Raw genomic sequence first — 24,095 nt, 5'->3', positions numbered from 1 at the left:
TGAAAGTCCTTATCCCAAATTTGTTTTTGATCAATCAATAAAGAGCCAACGGCCAATGGCTGGGCAGTTATTTTATTATGGTGGGATTTTAAGGTTTATATGGGCTAGGAACCAGGAGAGATGAAAGAAGCAGAGATTGCCATGATAGGGACAAAGAAAGACCAGACCTAAAGGCCCGCTGACATGAGAGAATCCGGGAAAGTAGCCACAAGGGCCACTTCCCCAATTGTATTCAGGGTAGCAGAAATTAAATGAAAATTTAAAAATGTTAACTCAGGAGTACTGGAGGGAAATGTTTGCTAGCAGTGGGAAGGAGTAAAAATGTCCAGCCATTAAACTAGCCAAAGTATATTAAAAATAACTCCTGTGTGTGTGTGTGTGTGTGTGTGTGTGTGTGTGTGTGTGTGTGTGTGCGCGCGCGCGCACATGTCCTTCATTCAAGAATTCAGATAGCTCTTGAGCAGTCAATGAGTGTATCCATTTGGGAGCACAAAACAATTAGCTAAACTTACAGCTACAAATGGTTTTTGAAAAATAGAAGATAATAAATCACTGAAATATGTTATATAACTTTGAGCTAGTCCATATAATTTTCAGGTATTAGAGGAAACCAAATCCTAATTTTCAAACAGAATCATTTTTGGTAGCATGTGCTTGTCTTCTTTATTATTTGATTAAAGTATCTTTTCCTATAATGTGAAACTACTTGATTGGTATTGTATCTGATATCATGATAAACCTTTATGTTTCTGGTTATGAACAAAAGTTAATGTTATATTATGGTTATGAATGACCATAATATAACTTTTTGCCAAGAGAGTTATTTGTTTCTTATCCAGAGTAATATTTTTAGCAAAAATACTATCATCACCTCTACGGAAGTGTTGAAAATTATTGAAAGATTTGTTCCCTACCTAATTTAATGACAATTTAACCACATGGAGGAATGCTGTAGTCACTCACTTCATTCTGATGGGACCTCTCATTTCTCTTGTGAATTTTAGTAAGAACTAAATCCCTAGTGCCCAAAGTTACTACAGGATATTTCCATGACACTGAAAAAGTTGTGGGCTTAGAAGTTGACAAGTATTTTCTTGTATCTTCTCTAATAAATGAGCTGTTCTCATTTCACATCTATTATATGCTTAAAAATACATTCTGCAGGCAACTTTCATCTCTGGTGCCTCAGCAGTGATGATCTGGGTGCTTGTCAGGATATATCATATAGGAGAGGAGTCCTACATTGGGAGCTCTCAAGGCCAATTATCAGAATTTTTATTTTGAGGACCTGTCTTCATATATAACCTCTTTCAAGGAAGTCTAGAGATGGATGAAAAGGAAGATAGAGTTGATAATCTGTGTACTTGCAGTCAGTATAAAATTACTTTTAAAAATGATATATACTTTCCATCTATAATTCATACTTCAGATTTATAGCTTTCTTTCTCCTTTAAAAAGCTGAAGGTTTTATTGAACAAGGACAGTGTAGACATATCTGCTCAGTGTGGATGCTCATAGCTCCACTTGGATGTTTCTTGGGTGAAATTGATTCATTGAGTAAGGTTTACAAAGTTCAAATTAAATATATGAGTAAGATGGTATGCATTTCCATATTACATTTCTTTAGGCGCTGCCTGAAAGTTCTTGGGCAGATTGTGAGCTAGAAATAGACTGAACCTAGGCTAGTACTCTGAATCACCTCATTTGAGAAAACCCAACCTTCCTCTTTTAAAGTCTCTACAAGTTTCTCAAGTATGTCAGCCAGGTCTTACTGTCTTTAATGATGTGGAAGAATGCCAGCCTGTCTCCTCCACTCTTGGCTGTTGAAAGGATCATGGAGCCACATGACATCTGAGTCCAGAGGAAATGAATGGCACAGCTGAGGATCATCAGAGTAATAATGGCATCTCATTACTCTCCTGGTCTATTATTTGGGACAGAAATATAGCAGGGAGTTTTCCTGGCAATTGAATTACAAGAATTAGGTGGATAATGGGGAAAGTGTAGGGAAAACTAGAGGAAAATTACAGGAAGAAAACCAGAGTATATTTAACTTAATTTTTCTCATTCAAATATACAATAATGAAAAGCAGAAACTTCTTTTCTGTTTTACAATATTTCCTAAATAATTCAATTTTCTAAAATAAAAATTCACAGAAATTAGCACTTGTGTAAATTGTTTGTGTTAGTGTTGGGATTTTAACGAAGATCACAGTGCATCTAAAACCCCTTGAATACACTCAATTCTTAAGCATGAAATCAGAGATCACCTTCTGACTGTTTTCTTGGCCTCCTGGGACAGGAAATCTGTGACTGTGTTTAACTTTATAAAAATACTGTTATAAATTATGTAGTTTCTCACACTTGTAAGTCAATTTTTAGTCCTCAATGAGGTAGCAATAAATCTATGCATTCCTATTCTTCTGCAGTAATGTTCTGCTTTAGTCTGTAGAGTTATACAAATTCAGTACTTTTCTCATCTAACAGGTTACAGTAATTGGCAGTGCTTCTGAACTGTATGGTTTTCATGTAGTCCAAGCATGACTCATTCTGCAGGCAACTATCATCTCTGATGCGTCAGCAGTGATGATCTGGGTCAGGATATATCATATAGGAGAGGAGTCCTACATTGGGAGCTCTCAAGGCCAATTATCAGAATTTTATCAGAGTCTTGCCTGAGACTATTATTAAAATTTTCACAAATGTAAGTAGTCCTTGGGTTAGTCACAGTTTCTGGTAGCCCTAAGACAAGTAGATTAACATCTCTCTCGTTTTCTGTCATTTTTATTGTTCTCTGAGGATCCCATATAGCAGATTTTTATTATATTTGCCTTCTCTCTACCAACTCTTCCTTAATATAAACCCCACTCTCTTTCCTACTCAACTTTATGTCTTTTCCCCACATTCATGACAATTTGTGTTGCTGAGATATTCTTTTAATTATTTTTTTACATTTCTTTAATTATTGTATGTAGAGGAAGACATGCCCCCACATTTGTAGCAAATGTGCATAGTATCAAAGAACAACATGCAGTAGTTGGTTCTCTTCTTCTATCATGTGGGTCCCAGGTATGTAGCTCAAGTCTTTGGGTTTGCTGGGCTAGTGCTTTCTTCTGCTGAGACATCTTACCAGTTCCAATTTTGAATTATTTTATTCTGGAGCAAGAAAATACACAGGGCTTTAACATCAACTTCCAAGTCCAAGTTCCTAAAAGAGAACTTTCCTTTTCTTGATGTCTAACTAAACCAGAAACAACTTACTTCCTCTATTCTTTATCTCATTATCAGAATCTGCTCACCTGCCAAATCTATGAACCTGTGCACAGCCTTCCCCTCCTCCTTACTACATTGGAAGAACCCAAATGTCCTTGGATATGTGACCTGCTGATGGACTATTGTTGACGTACCAGGGGTGACATATTAACATAGAAAACTGTCTTTCTTTCTTCTAATGGCTAACGGCTGCAAATTACTCCTTGGTTAGCATGCCAAACTCCATTTTCCATTCTGGGATTTTGTCTGGCTCAGGTTTGCACAGACATTGTGCATTATGTTACCATTACTTCTATTTCATATGTACAGCTGCCCTACTATTTCCATTACACAGTTTCCTCACTGTCACCCACAGCTTCTTGCTCTTATACTCTTTCTATCCCCACTTCTGGAATGACCCCTGGGAAGAATTTGTATTACATGGCTTCATTTAGTGCTGAACATTTTGCAACCTCTTATTATGAGTACATTGGCTAGTTGTGACTTTCTATATTGATTATCATCTGCTGCAAACAGGGTTTCTCTGACAAGGATTGAGTAATGTGATTCTTGTGTGAGGAAGGTAGATAATATAAATCTCTGCTCAATCTTATGTTTGATGTCATATATTATGTAATATGTTTATTTGTGCTTAAATAATATATCAAAATATTTGAATAAGAGAAAGTTTATACTAGTTTAGAATCAATCCTCTCTGACTCTGTGGATGAAATGTGCACAGAAATATTTTAATGTACTCAAGGTGTGTCTCAATGGTGGATAGTTGTGATTTTCAACTTGATAAAATAGATTAGGTTGGGCTGTTGGCATGCCTGTGAAGGAATTTATTTTCTTATAAATAACAAATTAGTTAACTTTATTGTATGTACCTGAGTGTATGTATAGGCATCTTAAGTTTTCCCTTAGAGGCCTGAGGAGGTATTGTATCTCCTGGATCCAAGCTACTGGTGTTTTTGAGCCACTTAAAATGGGTATTTGAAACAGAACTGAGTCTTCTACAAAGACAGTAACTATTCAAAATAGCTTGAGACGTGGTTGGAACACAACTTCCTAAATTAGATAAATTAAGGTAGGATGATGAATCCTGAAAGTAGATGGTGCCATTTAATGGGATGAATACTTCCATTTGTGCATTAATTCATTCCTCACTGCTCTTGACTGTACATGTTATGTGACTAGCTGCTTCAACCTTCTGCCACCTTGACTTCTCAGCCATGATGGACTACATCTTGCAATGTGTGATAAAAAGATTTTCCTCCCTGAGTTGCTTTTTCCAGGGTGTTTTATCACCACAACAAGAAAGAAAGGAGGTGCAGTTAACCTCTAAGACAATGAGCATCCTAGTCTCCAGGAAATGGTGAAATCACTATTTCTCAAGAATATATATCCAAGTCAATTTCTCTCAGATATGTAGTTGTAGTTTGTTAGTTATCCTTTCTGTTATTTCACTTTCTATATGTGTATGGGGAAAACAGCAATTGCTGAAACAATTTTCTATATTTTACTAGAGGATGGAAACATCTATACAGTTTTCCTCCTAGGAAGGCATTATGTCATTATGTAAGCACTGTTTAGAAACTAACATGATTTCATTGTAATGTAGAATGTTAACTTAAATTTGATTTACAAACTAAATGAAAGTGATTTTATTTCCATCTAATTTTATCATGATCTATATACCATCAGAAATATAAGAACACACTGACCTATCAGATTCTATAAGTTATTTTCTATACAAGATTATTTTAATCACGTTTGGTAATCAACCATTTATCCTTCACTAAACACATGCTTTTTAAACTGTATTGCAAACATTATCCATAACTGGGTATCCAATAAATTGATCCATAAAAAATAGGAAAAACATCATGCATTATTTACTTATAAAGTTTTTGTCTTCAAGACCCAGTGAATTTGTTTGCTATATGTGCTAGTTCAGTAGACACTTAACCTTCATGTCAACTTAACAAAAGCTAGAGCCATTTTGGAGAAAGTAACCTCAATTGTGAAAATATCGTCAGAGACAGGTCTTTGGGTAAGTCTGTGGGACATTTTCATGGTTAATTGGGAAGTCACAGCTCACTGTCGGCAGTGCAATCCTTGGGTTGGTGATAGTGCGTGTTTTAAGATAACTGGTTGAGCGAGTTATAAAGGCAAGTCAGCATGTAGTACTTCTGAATGATTTCTGTATCATCTTCTATCTTTACTGTTGAGAGTTCCTGCCCTTTCTACATTAGATTTAAAAAACCTATAAGTTATAAGATTAAATCAATACTTTCTTCCCCAATTTGCTTTTGTTCATGATGTTTTATCATAGCAATAAAAACAACTAAGAGAGTATTTCATATATGAAATAATTTGATCTCTCAGACCTTTTCATTTAAACTTATAAAAAATACTGTATCATTACATCAATTGTGTAAGATCTTAAGTGGCATACCACAAAAGCTGTCAAAGTGTTGTCCATTCCCTCCTTCCTGCCAGAGCCTACGGCCAAGGTGAGATGCTGTCAAAATTTTTGACAAAACCTGTCAAAATGGTGGCTCTTGTCAAAAGGCTGGTACCACAGCATCTCCTCGGCATGCAGCAGTCACAGGAGCTGTTCTTGTTGGTATATGGCCTTTCATGTCTGGGCAGGAGCAGGCCTGCAGGAGCTATCCATGGTGGTGATGTCTTCCTCCTGCCTCAGCCTACAACCTCAGTGAAATGTCACTTCAGGAGCTGTCCCACAGAATCTGTTCACAGTGTCAGCACCTCCTCTCCAGCCTCCCCAAGCAGCTACACAGATATAGCACTTCAACCAAAGTTACCTACAGCCAGAAATGATTTCACACCTTAACCTGTGAGCTCAATGTAGGGAAAGAGGGATGAAAGAAAATCCCACCAATCTCTGGGCCAGAAACTCACCAACCCCTGAGCTTCCCAAATAAATTCACCAGTCCCTGAGCTTCCCAAATAAACCCACCAATCCCTGACAAGGAAACTCCACCAATCTTTGAGCTTCCAATACTCAAGTCTTGAAATTCTAATAATCCTCCCTCTTGAGCACTCTGCCCTGGAAAACTCTGCCCACTATGAAATTCTGTATAACTCCTACCTTTGTCCAATTCCCTGCTGTCTGCTCCCAGGAACAGAGTGTATCCATTCCTGGATTCCTCTTTACACACCTTGGATCCTCCAATAAACCTCTTTCATGAGATTGTCAGCCCACTATGACTCTCTCATCAGGAGAAGCTAGGAAGAAAAATAAGCAATGAAGAGGAGAAGGGAAGAAGATAAAAAGGAGTGGGGCTGAGGTTCCCAAGCTCCCTTGGGAGCTGCAGTGTCTCTGCTGCGGAGGTTTACGCTCAGAGCTATGTGTTCCTGCGTTCCTGTGTCTCAGTAAGCTCTTCCACATTTTCCCCTTAGAGCTGTAGCCTTCCTGGGCTTCTGAGTTCCAGCATATCCTTCCATCTAAGTAGAAACACAAGGCACTTCCTCTTATAAACTCAGCCACTCTAATAGACCTCTCCTTGTTCTCTTTCAAATTCATACTCTTTGTTCATTTATGAATGTTACATGTATATGTATATGTATTTAAATACAGCCTTATCAATCTTCATATTGTTAATTACCTGGATGTTCACAGACACGATCATTTGATATTGGATAACCAATTGTGTTTCACACACTCTCAGCATTCCTTAAAGTTCCTACCATATTTTGTGTATGGCTGTAACCTCTTAGGGTTCGTTCAGTCCACTTTCGCACTTCAGCATGTCTTTGGTTGCTGTCACTGATAAACTAATCTTTAGGCTGTCATTTTTGTGAGGATTTATGGGTGTAGCTTCTAAAATTCCAGGGATTACACCATCACAGCAAAGTCCATGATCCTCTGGATTTATTTTTCTACCATCTCATCTTTAATGAGTGTTGAGGCCTGGTTGCAAGAGCTGTTTTGAATATGGGTCAATTGCTAATAGACTCCACAACTCTGTACTCTGATTGAAAATTTTCTGTAATTTTCTCTGTCAGTTTCAAAGAGAAACTTTCTTGATGAGGGGTAAGAACTACAGTTACCTATGTATATCGGGATACCTGTTTAGATTATATTGGTTTAGTAAAGTGAAGGGGATATGTTCTCCTCCAAGATCAATGACTAATAATCACTTGGTAGCTGACTGAGTTTCTATTACCAGGCATGACTCCTGTTTTGCTGTGTGAATATTAAGTTCAATTAGATAACTGTTGGCTACCTCCATGGTATGGTGTTCACTACTGCATCTTTAGGGTTACTGTGCCACACTGATTGTTCCTGTGGTTCCTAGGCATAATAAGTAGCTAGGACTGATTGTTGGTTGCTTCACTCCTTTGGAAGCTTGAATTTTAAATTCTGATATCATGGTTTTTCAGTCAATCCCATATCAGGGTCCTCTGTGTCCTTTAATTGAAATACACAGAATCATTAGCAATACTTCCATCTATGGAGGGCAACAAACAACAGTAAACATAATCTGTGCTCTTCAACACAGACCAACAATTTAAATGAGGACTTCTCAAACCTTGTGTTAGGGTTTTGTTAGACAGTCTTTGGCTCTTGGGAAGGCATTTTCAGCCCAGATGAGAAAATCTCATTTTAAATATATGTTAATATTCATACACAGACTTACATTCAATAGAGTTAATTTTAAGTAAATCATTAATCAGTACATTTCTGTATGACTATTTGAGACATCTTTACTATAATTTACCTCCCTCTTCTTCTGTATTCATCTGCCCATCCCTAATTAATACCCATTCTGTTCTTCCATGTCACCAGTCAGATTCCTTGTGTCCTGCTATTCTCCTCTCTGATGCTCCTTAACTACCCCACCCTTACCATGGTTGTACTTTTCTGATTTCCTCAGTTTTTCCAGTATTTGTACTCATATCTGAAGGTTTTGGAAATAGGGGTCTCAAATTAGAGACGACATGTAATATTTGTCTTTTAGGGCCTGGCCTTGTTCAATTTGCTCTTTTCTATTTCTATCCAATTATTTCCAAAAGTCATTGTTTCATCGTTTGTGGTTTTTTTTTTTTTTTTAATAGCTGAATTACATAGTGAATGTGAACCACATTTTCCCCATTCATCAGTTGAATGGACATTTAACTTGTTTCTATTTTCTAGCTAGTCTAAAGAAAGAAGCAATGAACCTGGCTGAGCATGTATATGTATACTAGGATATTGAATCTTTTGCGCTATAGATAGATAGATAGATAGATAGATAGATAGATAGATAGATGATAGATGTCCAGTTTCATTCTCAAGCATATGACATCCAACTTTTCCAGCACTATCTGTTAGAGATGCTTGCTTTTCTCCTTCATATAATTTTGGTAAAGACCTCATGTTTGTGCCTTTAGTTTTGTTCTGTTCTTCTTAACTCCTTTTTCAATTCACTTCATTATTTATTTTCTTACTATGGTTCTGTAAAATACCTTAAGTTCAGGAACAGTAATCCCTGTAGTGTTGAGTTTTTGTTTCATTGATGCTTTGGGTTTGTGGTTTTGTTTTGTTTTTAATATTTTTGTTCAGATTTGTTCGCTGTCTAGGGTCTTTTGTGGTTTCATATAAATTTTAGGATAGCTTTTTTTTTTAATTTATCTGAACAATGCAATGGAATTTAACTGTTGTTGCACTAAAATTGTAAATGACTTTTGCTAATATGATTATTTCCATAATACTAATCCTATCAGTTTGTGAGTTCCTTATATCTTTCCACTTGCTGTTATCTTTTCTGTCTTTTAAAAATAGTTTTAAATATTTCATCATAGAGATCATTTACTTCACTGGTTAGGTTTATTTCTAGGTATTTTGTTTGATATTAGTGTATTACAAATGGGTATATGTTTATGATCTTTTTCACTGTAATTTGTCGTAATAAATGTGTAAAATGTAAAAAAAAAAAAAACAAAACAAAAAAAAAAACTGCTTTTGATTTGTAAGAGTTGATCGTCCATGTTCTCCCCTTTCTGAATTTGTTCAACAATTCTAGAAAGTTTTGTTGAATTTATTTATCATTTCTAGAAGAATTTTGGGGCTCTCTATCATGTTGTCAGTAAACAGCAATTGTTTGATTCATTTCTTCTTTGTTTGATCCCTTTAAGTTCCTTCTCTTGACTAACTATTGTAGATAGTGTATTGATAAGGAGTGGGAATGGGAATCCTTGTTTTACTCCTGACTTCAATAAGAATCTTCAAGTTTTTTTTTTTTTTTCTATATTTAGGGTGATCTTGGCTGAAGGTTTCTCATAAATAGTTTTTATTATGTTGAGGTATGACCCCTCAAGTCCTATATTTTCTTGGGCTTTTATAATGAAAGCATGCTGGATTTATAATAAAAATATGCTGGTTTTTCTGTATATATTGCGGTAGTCATATAATATATGTCTTCAAGTCCACTTCTGTGGCTTATCATAATTATTGGCTCTAAATGTTGAAGCAGCTCTGCATTTCAGCTGTAAGGAAAGCTTGGTCATGGTAAATAATTGTTTGGATATGTCTGCATTATTTTTACATGGAAGAGAGATACAGAAAGGGTCACTGCTACACTGTTATCAGCTTGAAATTAGAATCAGGGTATAAATCCTATATTTAGTTCCATGATCCAAGTAATAAATCTCAAAACCAATGTTTATCTTACAAGAGATATAGTTCTTGTTTTATTCTTAGTTATTATATGTTCCTGAATAGGTCAGCGTTTTAATGTATCATCACAGGGATGGAGTTATTTGTGCTTGCTGTGCTCAGGAGAGAGGGAACCACTGATGTTTGCCATAGCATCAAGCAGTTCAGCTCTCACATCAGGATTTAATGAAAGGAAAACATTTTAAATGGCAGGGCCACAGCAGCACACCTTGAGTTAACAGTTAACCTAGCTTTCCTTGGCTTTAAAGATCTGCTCTATTTCCTTCTAGGAAAAACAATAAAAAGAAGAACAACAGGGTGCATTCCAATGATGTCATGGCTGGCTCTGCTTTTAAAAAGTCCTTATTATAGGAAAATAATGTATTTTGGCACATTAGAAAGGATATTAAAAGTATAAATGGAATTTAAACATACAAAATATGATACCTTTAATTCTCAGGACCACAAAAAATTAAAAACTACACACAATATTAAACTTTCGTGTTTTTTAAACAATTTGACTTTATAGTTATGTTGCCATAGTAAGTGTGAACATGAGCGTATAGTTATTCTTTTGTATTATTAAAGAGGGATGATTTTTCATACAATACATCCTGGCTTGGTTTCCATCATCCAGTATATCCAAGGGACCCCATATTCTCCCCAGCTCAAATCTTCTCCTTTTATGACTCTTGTTAAGATATAAGTCAGAATATATAATAGTAATAATACAATACAATGAAATACAAACAAACAAGCAAACAGAAAAAGACACAACAGAAGAAAAACAGACAAAGGAAACCCAATAAACACATATAGAGACACACATGTTCATACCCCCCAAAAGCTAATAAAACACTTAACTGGAAACCATCATATATGTGCTAACTATCTACATGTTTCAAAAAGAACTACAAAAGCCTTGGAAAAAGTGATTGCAAATTAATATCAAAATATACAAGCAAGCAAACCCCAGAACATTATGACATTTGAAATATCAAAGTTTTATTTCTTTGTTATAGGAAGTTTAAATTTCTATTCAAACACATATAAATTTTCATAAAATAGCAAGGATCATTTATTTCACCAGGTTTTTGTAATCATCCCGATCCCTTAGCTGAAAGTAATCATCATTGACCTTTATTTTCCTCCTAGGTAAATCGCTGGGATTACACAAAGCTCTCTTTGCTGAATATTAAATTGTTTTTTTTTTATTGTCAGATATTCTGATGCTAGAAATACATTTCTGTAAGCATCAGTACACTGGCAATGCCAGCTTGTCTCTTACCATTAGCTGGTCAAATAAATATACAAGGAGTTTGTCAAAACTGCTGTGCAGCACACTGAAAGGGAGAGGCCCACATCATTGTGATCAATGAGCTCACACATGCACACTTCCTTGATACAGTTCTTAAGAGCCAAGCTCTGCCTTCAGGACAGTAGCAATACTTGAGTCTTAATCCCATGAACAAACAATGGGCCAGAAGGATTCTAGCAGGCAGAGTGGCAGATACATTTTAATTACTTAAAAACTTTTAAAGTCAAGTCAGACATTATTACTTTGAATGTTTTCCTATATCCTATTTTCATTAAGTATCTAATCCAAAATATATACTTACTTGAAGTAAATGTTTAAAAGATCTACACATTTATGCCCCCAATATCTTCTATGAGGCTTCATTCCTGTATTATGCAGTCCAGTTGCTCCCAATCTGTGTCATGGTGTCTCAGATACCCTAATTCTGTATCTTAGTTCAATCTATATTTGTCAGAGACATTGATTATTGGATCAACACTTGAAAACTGCTTAAGAGTAAACCACTAGTTGCTGTTATCACTTCCCCAGCATTTTACAGTACACTGAGAGTTGTGTTTTACAGGCAAAGTATAAAGAAGGTTTATTAGAGGGAAGGGAAGGGGAACTGCAAAAGGGGTAGAGGCAGAGAAAGAGGGCCAGAGAAGGACAGAAGAGAGAGAAGAGTAGAAGAGAGGAAGAAGACAACAGCTGGAAATATGTTGGGAAGAGAAAGAGAATAGGATATGAAGGGGAGAGAGGCAAAAGGAAGAGTGAAAGGGAGAGAGGAAAAAGAGAGGAGAGAGAGGCATAGAGCGAGAGGGGGAAGAGGGAGAAAGGAGTACATGGAGGCAGGGGTGGGGGTGGGGGTGTGGGATTAGCTCCTGGAAGGAAGCTATACAAGCTGTAGCAAGGTAACTGTTGGGTACAGCCTAGAAGAAATGCTAACACTGAGGGAGATATGGTACAATAGTAGATAGGAGCAAAAAACTAACAAGAATTTTTTTGTTTGTTTGTTTTGGGTTATTTTTTGTTTTTGTTTTTGTTTTTTTTTTTTTATTCAGATCATGTAGTTACACATTTCACATACACAAAAACATCTTTTCACATACAAGTGACTTGATGCATTTTATGTATAAGGATGAACTTCAGAGCTGTTAGGTAGGTTGTGTAAGATTATGGATTCAGAAAATTTGTTTTTAAGTGAAACTTGTAAAACAATGGGAGACCATATCATCTGAGAGGATTGGATTTTAGATTATGGCTTTCAGATCTACATAAACCAGCTTTCTGTTGCTATAACAAAATACCTGGAAATAATAAATGTAAAAGATCAAAAGGGTTTTTTTTTTGGCTGTTGGTTTCAGTTCCTGCTTGGCTGTTCTGGTGTTTTGGTCATGAGGTTAGGCAGACATTATAGAGGTGTGTGTTGGGTAGGTATGATGAGAAATTTCAGAGATAAGGGAATGCAATAGAGCAAAACTTCCTGTAATATGGGGAAACAAAGATAAACCCACAGAGGATGCAACATCAATCACATCATCAAATAGGCTCCAAATCTTAAAAGTTATACCAGCACTCAATACCTCCTCAGAATGACACCCAAACATTGACCATTTGGGCCTTTGGAGGAAATTTCAGGTCAGACTGTATTAGAATCCCAGAAGAACTCAAAAACAAAAGAAGACACAAAAACGAGAGTTTTGAAAAAAAAATGGAGAGGAAATGGAAAATAAACATTTAATTGGTTTTGTTATAAGAACATACCATCCTTGGTTGTTAAAAAAAATGTTCTCAAACCTTCTTAATAAGTATCCTACTATCACATAATATTACCCTATTCCCCATATGTACATTTTAGTAAGTTTTCTTACTCAAATAGATAATGGAAAAAAGCCAAGGAAATTACTATAAATTTTAATTTGTTTAAGCTATGCACAAAAATGAGATTCCCAAAAGCTCAGTGATTCTCCCTGGGAGAGAGCATGGATTTTCCTGCCGCAGAGAACATTATTTCATTGTCACAATTAGAAATTAAAGTTTAAATATGAGAAGAGTATGTATGAGTAGAGAGATGGATGGCTCTGAGCCTTCTGTAAGACCGTGTAACCTCCTGCAGCAATGCAGTCCATCTCTAACCCAAATCAGTGCAGCGATTGAGAAGCCCTGCTCCAAGCTGGCCTCTGAAAACTACCAAAGAACATGATTATAGTGCATGAATTTAAGAAGCAGAGAGGCACACGAAGAGCACTCTGTCTAACCACTCACACTAGCTGATGCTTTTACCTGGTGACTATTTGTAAAGGGTGATGCTTCCATGCCCCATAGTCATGGTATTTTTTTTGTAGACATGCACATTTTATATTGTTCTAGAAGATCCCCAGATACAAAGATTCCATGACATCTTGAAAAGCTCAGTGCAGTTTTGTTTACTGAATTTGAAAGCACTAAGCTTGTGTTCTTCCATGGAGTTTAAAATATCCTGCAATGATTTTCTTTGTCACTAAGTCCCAGGGGTGGGGACTAAGTCCCAGGGGTGGGGGATTTGAGAGAATGTGCTGCAGGTGTTTTATACAATGATGGGAACAGTGTTAACCCAGGGATATGTATCAGCTACCACCTGTGTGATTTTGCTTTGCCTGGGGACAAGACCCAAACTTCCCCAGCTCAGAATATCATTGTCACCTTTCTTTCAGCATTGATTTTATTAAAGGTATTGATTCTTGTACTACTGTACATCTGAAACTAAAATGGCAACTGTTAAAATAACATAAAATATTGGCAAGGAAACAACGAAAAAACAATGATGTCTAATTTTAATATGGTATTTTGAGCAGAACAGGGCAGTTTTGAAATCAGCACCTATCAAATTTAAATAGATTTTGGGGTTTAATGTACCAATTATAATTTCCTCCTTTGGACAGACAAATGAATTATATTCAAATAAGACAGTAGCATTCTGGGAAATTGGATACCCATATAATAACTTCTATAGTAATGGCATATTGTGTGACTCTGAAACTATTACACAAATAAAAATTTTACTCCTACAATCATATTGAGAATAAAACTGGAATTGTCATTTTATAATTCATTTAAAAATCTTTTTGAAATTCAGAGAAAGTATGATTGTTAATCAGTATTATAACTCTATCAATTTGTTTTATATCTCTATGCTTATATCATTAAAATTACTTTTCTTCATATCAAAATAAATAAACATGTGGGTCAGACATTATAAAACAATTGTTTATTATTATTATTATTATACCCTTTTCATAATTTGAGTTTTGTAGGAGGACATTTTAATTGACTTTTAAACATTTGACAGTTGTTTTATATGAATATTCATATTCTCATTTCTATTGAAAAATTAAAACTCTTGTCTGAACTTTGCCAAGATTTAAATATCCCTGAATACTATGAGTATATGTACCCTCCTATACTGTGACAAATGCTTGCAGGTATGTACCTACTTTTTACTTTAAACCCAACCCTGCTATCTGGTGTATCTTCTATAGATCTCTGAACATGAAATATTTGACTTGGGCACTTTTATAACATGTACCACTGTTAATATGGTCCTTTCATTTTTTACTAAATTAAAATTTTGAGTTCCAATTAAACTAATATATCTGTTTACACATCAAGATAAAAAATCAAGATAAAATTTTAATTCTGAAATTTTTAATCTTCTTATACTATTCGAAAATTTCTTTGTATCACCCAGCCTTTCTCAGAATGAATATCATAGTATGAGTACAATTTTATTTTACACCCTATGCTCAGTTAACCTGAGTCCAGTTCTTTGATTCTAGGTTTGTTTGTATCATAGTTTCATTTTAAGATTTCTCTCCTTCCAATTCATTTTGATTTTTTTAGATTTATTTTCTCTTAGTCTGTTTCAAAATGGCACCCTTTCTCCCAATTTTCATGAAAAGTTTAACAGTAAGCAAAGTTAACTCTTGTTTTTTCAGAACATTTTTCTTTTTACTTCAATTGATATGTTTTTGCAAGTGTATGGAAGGGAAAAGTGGGGGAAAACTTAGCTTTCAGAGAAAGGAATAAGAGAAGAGAGGTAAAAAGTCAATAAGAAGTCAAAATAATATTACTAGTAAGAAAAAGCAGGTGGAGATTAAGAAGATGAAGTTATAGAATTAGGGAGAGATAAAGAGCATATACAGGAACCATTTGGAAGGAAAAACTATGCACCTGTGTAATAGTACTTTAACTGTTGGGGAAAGGTAAACAAAGCAACAAGAACTCTTCTGTTTGAGATCAAGACAAACGTTGTGGGCTTAGGGGAACAAAGCTTGAAATTCTGCTTAATAAGCCGAGTCTGAGGCGTTAGTAAGCCCGTGCAGGAAACATAGTTTCACTTACTAACTAAACTGATATTGCAGACAATTATCTTTCATTAATCTATGTTGATACTTGTAGATGAAAATGACTCACACCATTAAACATACAAGCAATAGTGATTTTTTTTCATATAAGAAAACAATAGTGATTGAAGAGACCCCTGACTGCTCAAGTATAAAAAAATAAGTCCTGGATATGGACCGAGTCCAAAACCAGTCACTGATTCCATTGCTATGAGGCTCAGATGGCATTCAGAAGAGGATACAGGAAATAGAGAAGAGCAACGGGAGAGGGTGAAAGGCTCTCAAACAGCATTCCTCAGACTTGATGCAATCATTAACTCACATAAACCATAGTTGTCTGCTTTGGTCTACACAAGACCGGTCCTATCAACAATAACTTAAGAACTGTTAAGGGATTCAGGTGGCCTTACATTTACTTCAAAACTGTTGGTATCTTATAGATTCTGGAAGACATAGACTAACCCTCTTTTGATATGTAGCCTCTCCAAAATCCACCATCACATAGATAAACCAAGCTAATATTGGTTGACCATACAATATGTACATACATATTTGCGAGATTGATTGAGGGAGAGGGAGAATAGAGTGCTAGGGAAGTGGAGGATGGGAGTGAGCAGTGCACAACGTGTGCCCATGCAAACATATGCAAAAGTAATACAAATTTGAATAAGACTATTATTCTTTTGCATGTAGAAAATGGCCATCCCATCTGCAGATACCAAACCCAGACACTATTGCTGATGCCAAAAAGTACTTGCTGACAGGAACCTCCTGAGAGGCTCTGCCAGAGCCTGATCAATACAGATGCAGATGCATACAACCAGCCACCAGACTGAGCAAAGGGACCCCAACAGAGGAGTTAGGAGAAAGGACTGAAGATGCTGAAGGGGTTTGCACACCCATCGGAAGAACAATATCAACCACCTAGACCCCTGAGTGCTCCCAGGGACTAAACCACCATCTAAAAAGTACACATGGAGGGACCCATGGTTCCAGATACATATGTAACTGAGGATGGCCTTATCTGCCATCAACAGAAGGGGAAGGCTTGATACCCCAGCAGAGGAGGATGCTAGGGCGGTGAGGCAGGAGTGGATGGGTGGGTAGGGTGCAAACTCATAGAAGCAGAGGGAAGGGGACAGGATAAATAAATAAAATAATTAATTAAAAAAGAAATAGGTTGAGCCGGGTGTGGTAGTGCATGCCTTTAATCCCAGCACTTGGGAGACAGAGGAAGCAGATTTCTGAGTTCAAGGCCAGTCTGGTCTACAAAGTGAGTTCTAGGACAGCCAGGGCTATACAGAGAAACCCTGTCTCAAAAAAAAAAAAAAAAACAACCAACCAACCAACCAACCAACCAACCAACAAAGAAATAGGTATTTCCATAAATCAATATTTCTCATAACGTGGTTTCACTGAACCCACATCCAGAAATAATGTCTTAGTTTTTTTTTTTTAATGCATTTTTTTTTACGAAGAGGTTTTATGCCACTTTGAATTATCCTTATTGTTAAGTACAATTTCCATATTTGGCGGAGTGACAGGTTGTTATGTCACCAAGGATTTATTCCACATATCAACATGAACTAAACAAATACACGATAGCAAAACTACCTTAATATTTTAAGAAAAGAGCTTGAAAATACTCTAAAAATTGTTTCCACAGTGGAGGGAAAAAAAACCAAAAAACAAAATTACCCCACAGTTCATGCAAACATGCATGTTCAGTTGTAATAAAATATTAACATTTTCATTACCACATACATTGGAAATAAATGCAATTTTCACGTTTTTCAGAAGTGCTATTTAAAATGCAGATGGTTTACCTACATTGTCTCCTCCTGCCACTGCTTAGGTTCTCTTTCTTTGTGAACGTTTTACTCCATTGACAGGGAGTGCTTTGTAATTGGACTCCCCAAGCTGCAGTTAATCTCCCAGATGTACCCCCTGAGGGCATCCTTTGCATGTTCTTTTGAGCATTTCCTTAGTTGAATAAATAATCTGTACCTGGATTCTTTGTCTTTCCTTTTGTTTCAATAACTTGGTAAGGTGGTGAAAGAAAAGGGCTGGGGTCAGACCAATGGCATCACAAAGTTAAACATCCCAGAGCATTCTGACAAGTTAATCCCCAATGGTGACTGAATAGATGTCTAAATAAATAAACAAACACACTATATCTCTAAATTAAAAAGAAGTAGATATTCCATAACATGCCCTATGTATCAAAGCAGAGAGTCGCATATATAAACAGGACTTTTAGGATAAAGTTAAACTACTAACAATTAAGTTAGGAAAAATAAATTTACTTACTATTTTTACCTTTAAAAATTAATAGTATTTATCACCTTTAGGAGAAATTACATTTATTAGGCTTTAATCAAATGTATCTCATCCTGGGCAGTCTGGTTCTTGCTGAATTTAATTGTGTTTCTTTTGCACAATCTTTCTTAGTTTCCATTTTTCTGCTTTGGGTTCCTTTCAGTATTATTCACTATTTATGCACTTCCTGTCAGGGTAGACATGCATTAGACTCCTATTCTTATGCAGATATCACTAAGATGTACTTCAAGATTATTTCTAATTTGCTTCACTCATGACAGTTTATCAAGGTTTTGTGAAGACAGAGAGACTAAAATGTCCAATTAAGTGTTGTAGAGCTGAAACAATTCTTGGTGATTCAAGACACTGGCTTAAACAGGCTTAGTCATTTATCTTCAAATAGGAAGGGTGTGTGTGTGTGTGTGTGTGTGTGTGTGTGTGTGTGTGTGTGTGTGAATGTATGTATGTATGTGTGTGTGTATTTCTTGAATTAATAGTGTATTTCTTTGTAAAGTATATTGAATACTATATTTATTAATTTTCACTAAAAACCAGTTTAACAGACACATGTAAACAAATTTATACATTTATAGGGTAGCAGGTGATACATGCACACTGGGTGATTTCCTGTAAGATTTAAATCAGATTAAACACTTTGGCCTCACAAATATTTCACTAGGGTGAAGCATTTAAAAGTCCTTTGTTTTACATTTTTAAAGTATAAAAGTAAGTTTTTATCAATGCATACCCTGTTGTACAATAGCCCTTCATGTGTAGTATATATCTTATTATAAATTAAAAATTTTTAGTAAACACAACCCTGAGACATACTTCTAGAGCAGCAGTCAAAAGGCCTTATTACACACACAAGATTAATGATTTCCACAAAGACTAGAACATTCAACAGAATACCACATACTGCACTGAGAGTAGATATTGTTAAATCTCTTAGAGTTAAACAGACAAAAAAGTATACCATGAAGTGTAATATTCTCTGAATACTCAACATCTATAGTCTTTTTCACTCTTTTTCCTGTAGTTGATTGACTTGTTAAAAACCTCTCAGACAATGTTGTATAGTAGCACTTATTGTGAGCGTCCACATATTTATTCTTTTAATGGCAATTTTTTCAAACTTTATCAAACAAAATAACATTTACTCATAGCTGACCAGTTAGCTCAGTTGGTTAATGGTTTATTTATTTATTTTTATTTTTACCATCATTGACACTGTTAGAACCTATCTTCCCTTTCTATTGTAGCATTCAAGTAAAGAACTTTTACCTGGTGTATGGAATGCATGTTTTCATTGTCACCTTTCTATTATAATCACATTGGCTTTTTCCCTTTATGTTATTACAGTCTACATCAGAGAAAATATTTGTATTTTAACAAATAGTGTATTTTTAATTTTTTTTTAATTTAATGATTTGCTTCAAAGCTGTGCCAAAGGTTTTGTGTTTTTGTTCCTTTAGCAAGTGGCCCATACTAAGGAAAGTACAACATAGGCAAATAACAGAGATGATATTCCTTTAGAAGATTGTAATTTTATATGCATTTTAGAAAATGATTTTTTTTAGACAGTTGCTATGTAGAATATATTCCCCCACAACAATCTCTAGTTTTGATGAGCTTAACAGTTCTCAGCATCTTTAGAGCAATTCAGTCTATCAGGTCACTACCAAATGAACACCTTGTGCTGTTCAGGTGATGTTATATCAGGACTACTATCTCTAACTGAAGTGGAGAAATTGTGAATCTCTTCTATCAACAGTAATGATATATCAGCTAGGATCTGAACAAGTGGCTATAATTTGTGGAAGTCAATATGACAAGAAATATTTTAGAACTGAGAGTACCAGGACTAGTTATAAATTTAGGTATGGCACATGCCAGAAAGAACATGAGCCAATACAACCACAAGCAATGTAAATAAGAAAGATAGCAGGACATGAAATTGGAAATTAAGTCTATAGGATTCACATCGATTCTATGCTAGGCAGTTTCTAGCTCATCCTATAAGAAAGAGCCACATAAGTTTACAGGCAATCAAGTAAGGTAATGGAGTATACATTTTAGAAAGACTAGTGTAAAACACACAGAGAACTTCAGAGAAGAGAGAAAGTGTTATCTAGATAATAGGTAAGCAACTATCTAATATAGTCAGAAAAAGTGACATAATGATCCTGGGCCTGGAGATTCGGGAAATTAGGAAATCTGATGCATCCAAGTACCATTTCATTCCAGGTGTGTGGCAACGTTTAGGGCCAAAAGTAATGGATAGGGTGAGTCAGAGGATGTTTAAATGAAAGTAATCCTAATTAAATGTTTATAGAGTTCCTAGTATAATAAGGAAAAATTTACTAGGAATCCACATAAAGGACAGATGCTGTACTTATTTTTAGGTTACCAAGTCCAACATGAATATCCATGTCATAGAAATAAATTAGTTCAAATATTCCTGGGCTCTTTTCTAGAAAAATCACTGTGGGCTTATCATAAAAACATCCAGGACCATCATAACTTGATCTTCAAAATGACAATGCTGATAACTCTGTTAAAACATAACTATATATGAAGATACATGCTCAATTGCAGCTTACTCTAAACTGTAGTTGATTGCTTTCGACAGGCTAGAAAGGAATAACATGCTGGGACTTTAATGAAATAAGGCAAAGAAATCCAATTTGCAGTTATTAGCACCTAGGAAATTTGTGGTACATAGGAGAATAAAGAGATACCGTGGTTTGACTCGCACTTTTATTAAGAAGAAAGGAGTAGAAAATTAAGGAAATATTACCACTTTCTGTGTCAATTCATTAAAATTACTTGCACAGCTCTTCTTTTGTCTTAGTGGCCCTATTCAGAGGAAGAAAATGAGTCAATTTAATATTGACATCTCTTAACTTATTAGAAGTCCTTGGATACTTATTAAGTAGCAAAGAATTTCTTTTCAAATTGCTCAGTCAATCCAAGGCTTTGTTTCTTTCTCTTTGTATTAAAATAATATTAGGTAAACATGCCTCTGTGTCTAACAGTGAAATTTAGACACAGAAGACATTCATCATACCTCACAATTATATTCACAATCCTTCACAGGATTTAAATCATTAGGGTTGGGATTATTGGCATGTAAACCACTTAAATTCCTGTAATTCAGCATATCTCAATATATTTTATATTTTTATTTATAACTTGTTTTCTACTCATGCTCATATTATTGTGTTTTCAAATTTTAGAATGCAACAAGCACTCTAATTTGAAAATAAAATATAATATTTTAATATATATTTCAATGCAGTAATTTATGTGCAATTTTGAGTTTAACATCCATTGAAAGATACTTGATTGCTGTGATATTACACAGGGTATATACCTATGTTTGAAATTTCAATTTCTTTTTCAGTGAAGACATGTGGCTCTAATCTTCAAGGACCAAGTGGCACCTTTACATCTCCCAACTTTCCATTCCAGTATGACAGCAATGCACAATGTGTATGGGTGATCACTGCCGTGAATACCAATAAGGTAAGAGTTTTTAACTTCACTTAAAAACCATAGTCATAAAGACAATTTTGAAGATATAGCAAGGAGAGGACAGAAACCTGTAAGTCCAGAATAATTCACAATATAGGCTTACCATTTCATTTGTATCTAAAAGAAATACAAATGAGAAATTTGAAAATTAATGTCTCCGCTCCCAGTTACTTACATGTAAATGAATACATCCTGAATTTATCATTGAATGATTTTTGACATATGTGGTTGAAGATTGCAAGCCGAGGCTTCTTTTCCTAAAACAGCTGTTGATTATGACTCTTTACTTGATATGGTTTTCTACTTGACATGCCTTTCAGGTATATTACGTTTTCATGCATAGGTAACTTTCATTTGTGCCTTGCTGTCATAACAATACTTTCAGTAATTTATTAGATATAGGTGGTTTAATGTGCTCTGAAGCAATAGCAGATCCATATTATGGATGTTTCCAAAGATTGAATTTTCATCCTGTTTGACCACCACATGGGTAATGCAGTAAGTATCACTCACTGAACTACAAACAAAAGTACAGCATCAAATATGGACAAGAGGAACTAAATATGATTTATCAATCTCGCTTTCACTATCTGGTCTCTCTTTGAAAAGTTCATTTCTTTATTAATTCTATTTTAAGTCCTAAATGTTCGAGGCGATTCTCAGCTCCTTAGAGTCTAACATGTTCTCTGGTTAGAGTAGAAACGTCTTAGCAATCAATGCTCTAATATGGGTCAGATCATTTCTCTCAGAGTGATACATAATTCACATAATAATTTAGGTTGTTTAAACTCTGCAATCCAATTTCTTTTCCTCAGTAAAAGCATGTATTTCCCGTTTTATTGTGAGCAAGGAATAAAAAGCACAAGTAAGTCTACTCTTAGTAGATCTTTGTAATATATTTATAATTAGTAGAGAAACTAAACACTGTCTAAGAGAATGTCTCTAATATCCGACATTCCCCTACACTGGGGCACTGAGCCTTCACCGCACCAAGCAACTTTTTTCCCAATGATGTCCAACAAGGTCATAATCTGTTACCTATGCAGGTGGAGCCATGGGTCCCTCCATGGGTAATCTTTGTTGGTTTAATCCAGGAGAGCTCTGGGGGATCTGGTTAGTTGATATTGTTTTTCTTTCTATGGGGTTGCAAATCCCTTCAGCTTCTTCATTCCTTTCTCTAACTCCTCCATTGTGGTCCCCATGCTTGGTCAAATGGTTGTGTGTGAGCGTGTACCTCTGTATTTGTCAGGCTCTGGTAGAGCCTCTCAGGAGACAGCTATATTAGACAGCAAACACTTTATGCATCAAAAATAGTGCCTAGGTTTGGTATCTGTATGTGGGATGGATCCCCAGGTGGGGCAGTCTCTGGATGGTCTTTCCTACAGTCTCTGCTCCAGACTTTGTCTTCGTACTTCCTCCTATGAATATTTTGTTACCCCTTCTAAGGACTGAAGCATCCACACTTTGGCCTTACTTCTTGAACTTCATGCTGTCTGTGAATTGTATCTTAGGTATTCCAAGCTTTTGGACTAATCTAATATCTACTTACCAGTGAGTGCATACCATGTGTGTTCTTTTGTGATTGGGTTACTTTCACCACTTTCACTCATGATTTTATTTTATTTCTTCCTTTCTTCCTTTCCTTCTTTCTTTCTTTCTTTCTTTCTTTCTTTCTTTCTTTTTCTTTTCTTTTCTTTTCTTTTTTTTTTTTTTTTTTGGACAGGGTTTGTCTGTATATCTCTGGCTGTCCTGGAACTTACTTTGTAGACCAGGCTGGCCTTGAACTCAGAAATCCACCTGCCTCTGCAGCCCGAGAGCTGGGATTAAAGGCATGTGTCACCATATCTGGCATGATATTATTTTCTAATTCCATCCATTTGCCTAAAAATTTCATGAATTCATTGTTTTTTAATAGCCAAGTAGTACTCCACTGTGTAAATATACAACATTTTCTATATTCATTCTTCTGTTGAAGGACATCTGGATTCTTTCCAGCTTCTGGCTATTATAAATAAGACTGCTATGAACATAGTGGAGCATATGTCCTTGTTATATGTTAGAACATCGCTTGAGTATAAGCACAGGAGTGGTATAGCTGGGTCCTCAGATAATACTATGTACACTTTTCTGAGGAACAGACAGACTGAATTACACAATGGTTTTAGCAGTTTGCAATCCCACAGACAATGGAGGAGTGTTCCTTTTTCTCAGCATCCTTGCCAGCATCTGCTGCTGTTACCTGAAATTTTGATCTTCATCATTCTGACTAATGTGACATGGAATCTCAGGATTGCTTTAATTTGCATTTCCCTGATTACTAAGGTCAAAACTAAATTTAAACAATATCTTTCCACAAATTCATTCTTACAACGGATAATAGATGGAAAACTCCAACACAAGGAGTGAAACTACACCCTAGAAAAAGCAAGAAAATAATCTTTCAACAAACCCAAAGGAATATAGCCACGCAAACATAATTCCACCTCTAACAACAAAAATACAGGAAGCAACAATCACTTTTTGTTAATATCTCTTAACATCAATGGACTCAATTCCCCAGTAAAATGGCAAAGACTAACAGACTAAATATGTACACCGGACCCAGCATTTTGCTGCATACAGGAAACATACCTCAATGACA

The 24,095-nt window shown here is 35.5% G+C and overlaps 1 protein-coding gene across 10 annotated transcripts in view; it reads left to right on the top strand.

Moving 5' to 3' along the window:
* The window catches only part of Csmd3 (CUB and Sushi multiple domains 3), a 1,211,921-nt gene that overhangs the window by 585,863 nt on the left and 601,963 nt on the right, over positions 1 to 24,095 (top strand). For all 10 annotated transcript variants that reach the window (XR_001781523.2, XR_003951374.1, NM_001081391.2 and 7 more), the window contains one exon: positions 21,324 to 21,445. Coding sequence is in view for 8 of the 10 variants with exons in the window: in NM_001081391.2 (NP_001074860.2) it covers positions 21,324 to 21,445 (122 nt within the window). In the remaining 2 variants the exon portion in view is untranslated. The remainder of the gene's footprint in view (positions 1 to 21,323; positions 21,446 to 24,095) is intronic.

The sequence above is a fragment of the Mus musculus genome, chromosome 15 (genome assembly GCF_000001635.26).
Source record: "Mus musculus strain C57BL/6J chromosome 15, GRCm38.p6 C57BL/6J".
Taxonomy (NCBI): domain Eukaryota; kingdom Metazoa; phylum Chordata; class Mammalia; order Rodentia; family Muridae; genus Mus; species Mus musculus.
The sequence above is the reverse complement of the archived record's forward strand: the minus strand, read 5'-3'. Positions and strand labels throughout refer to the sequence as shown.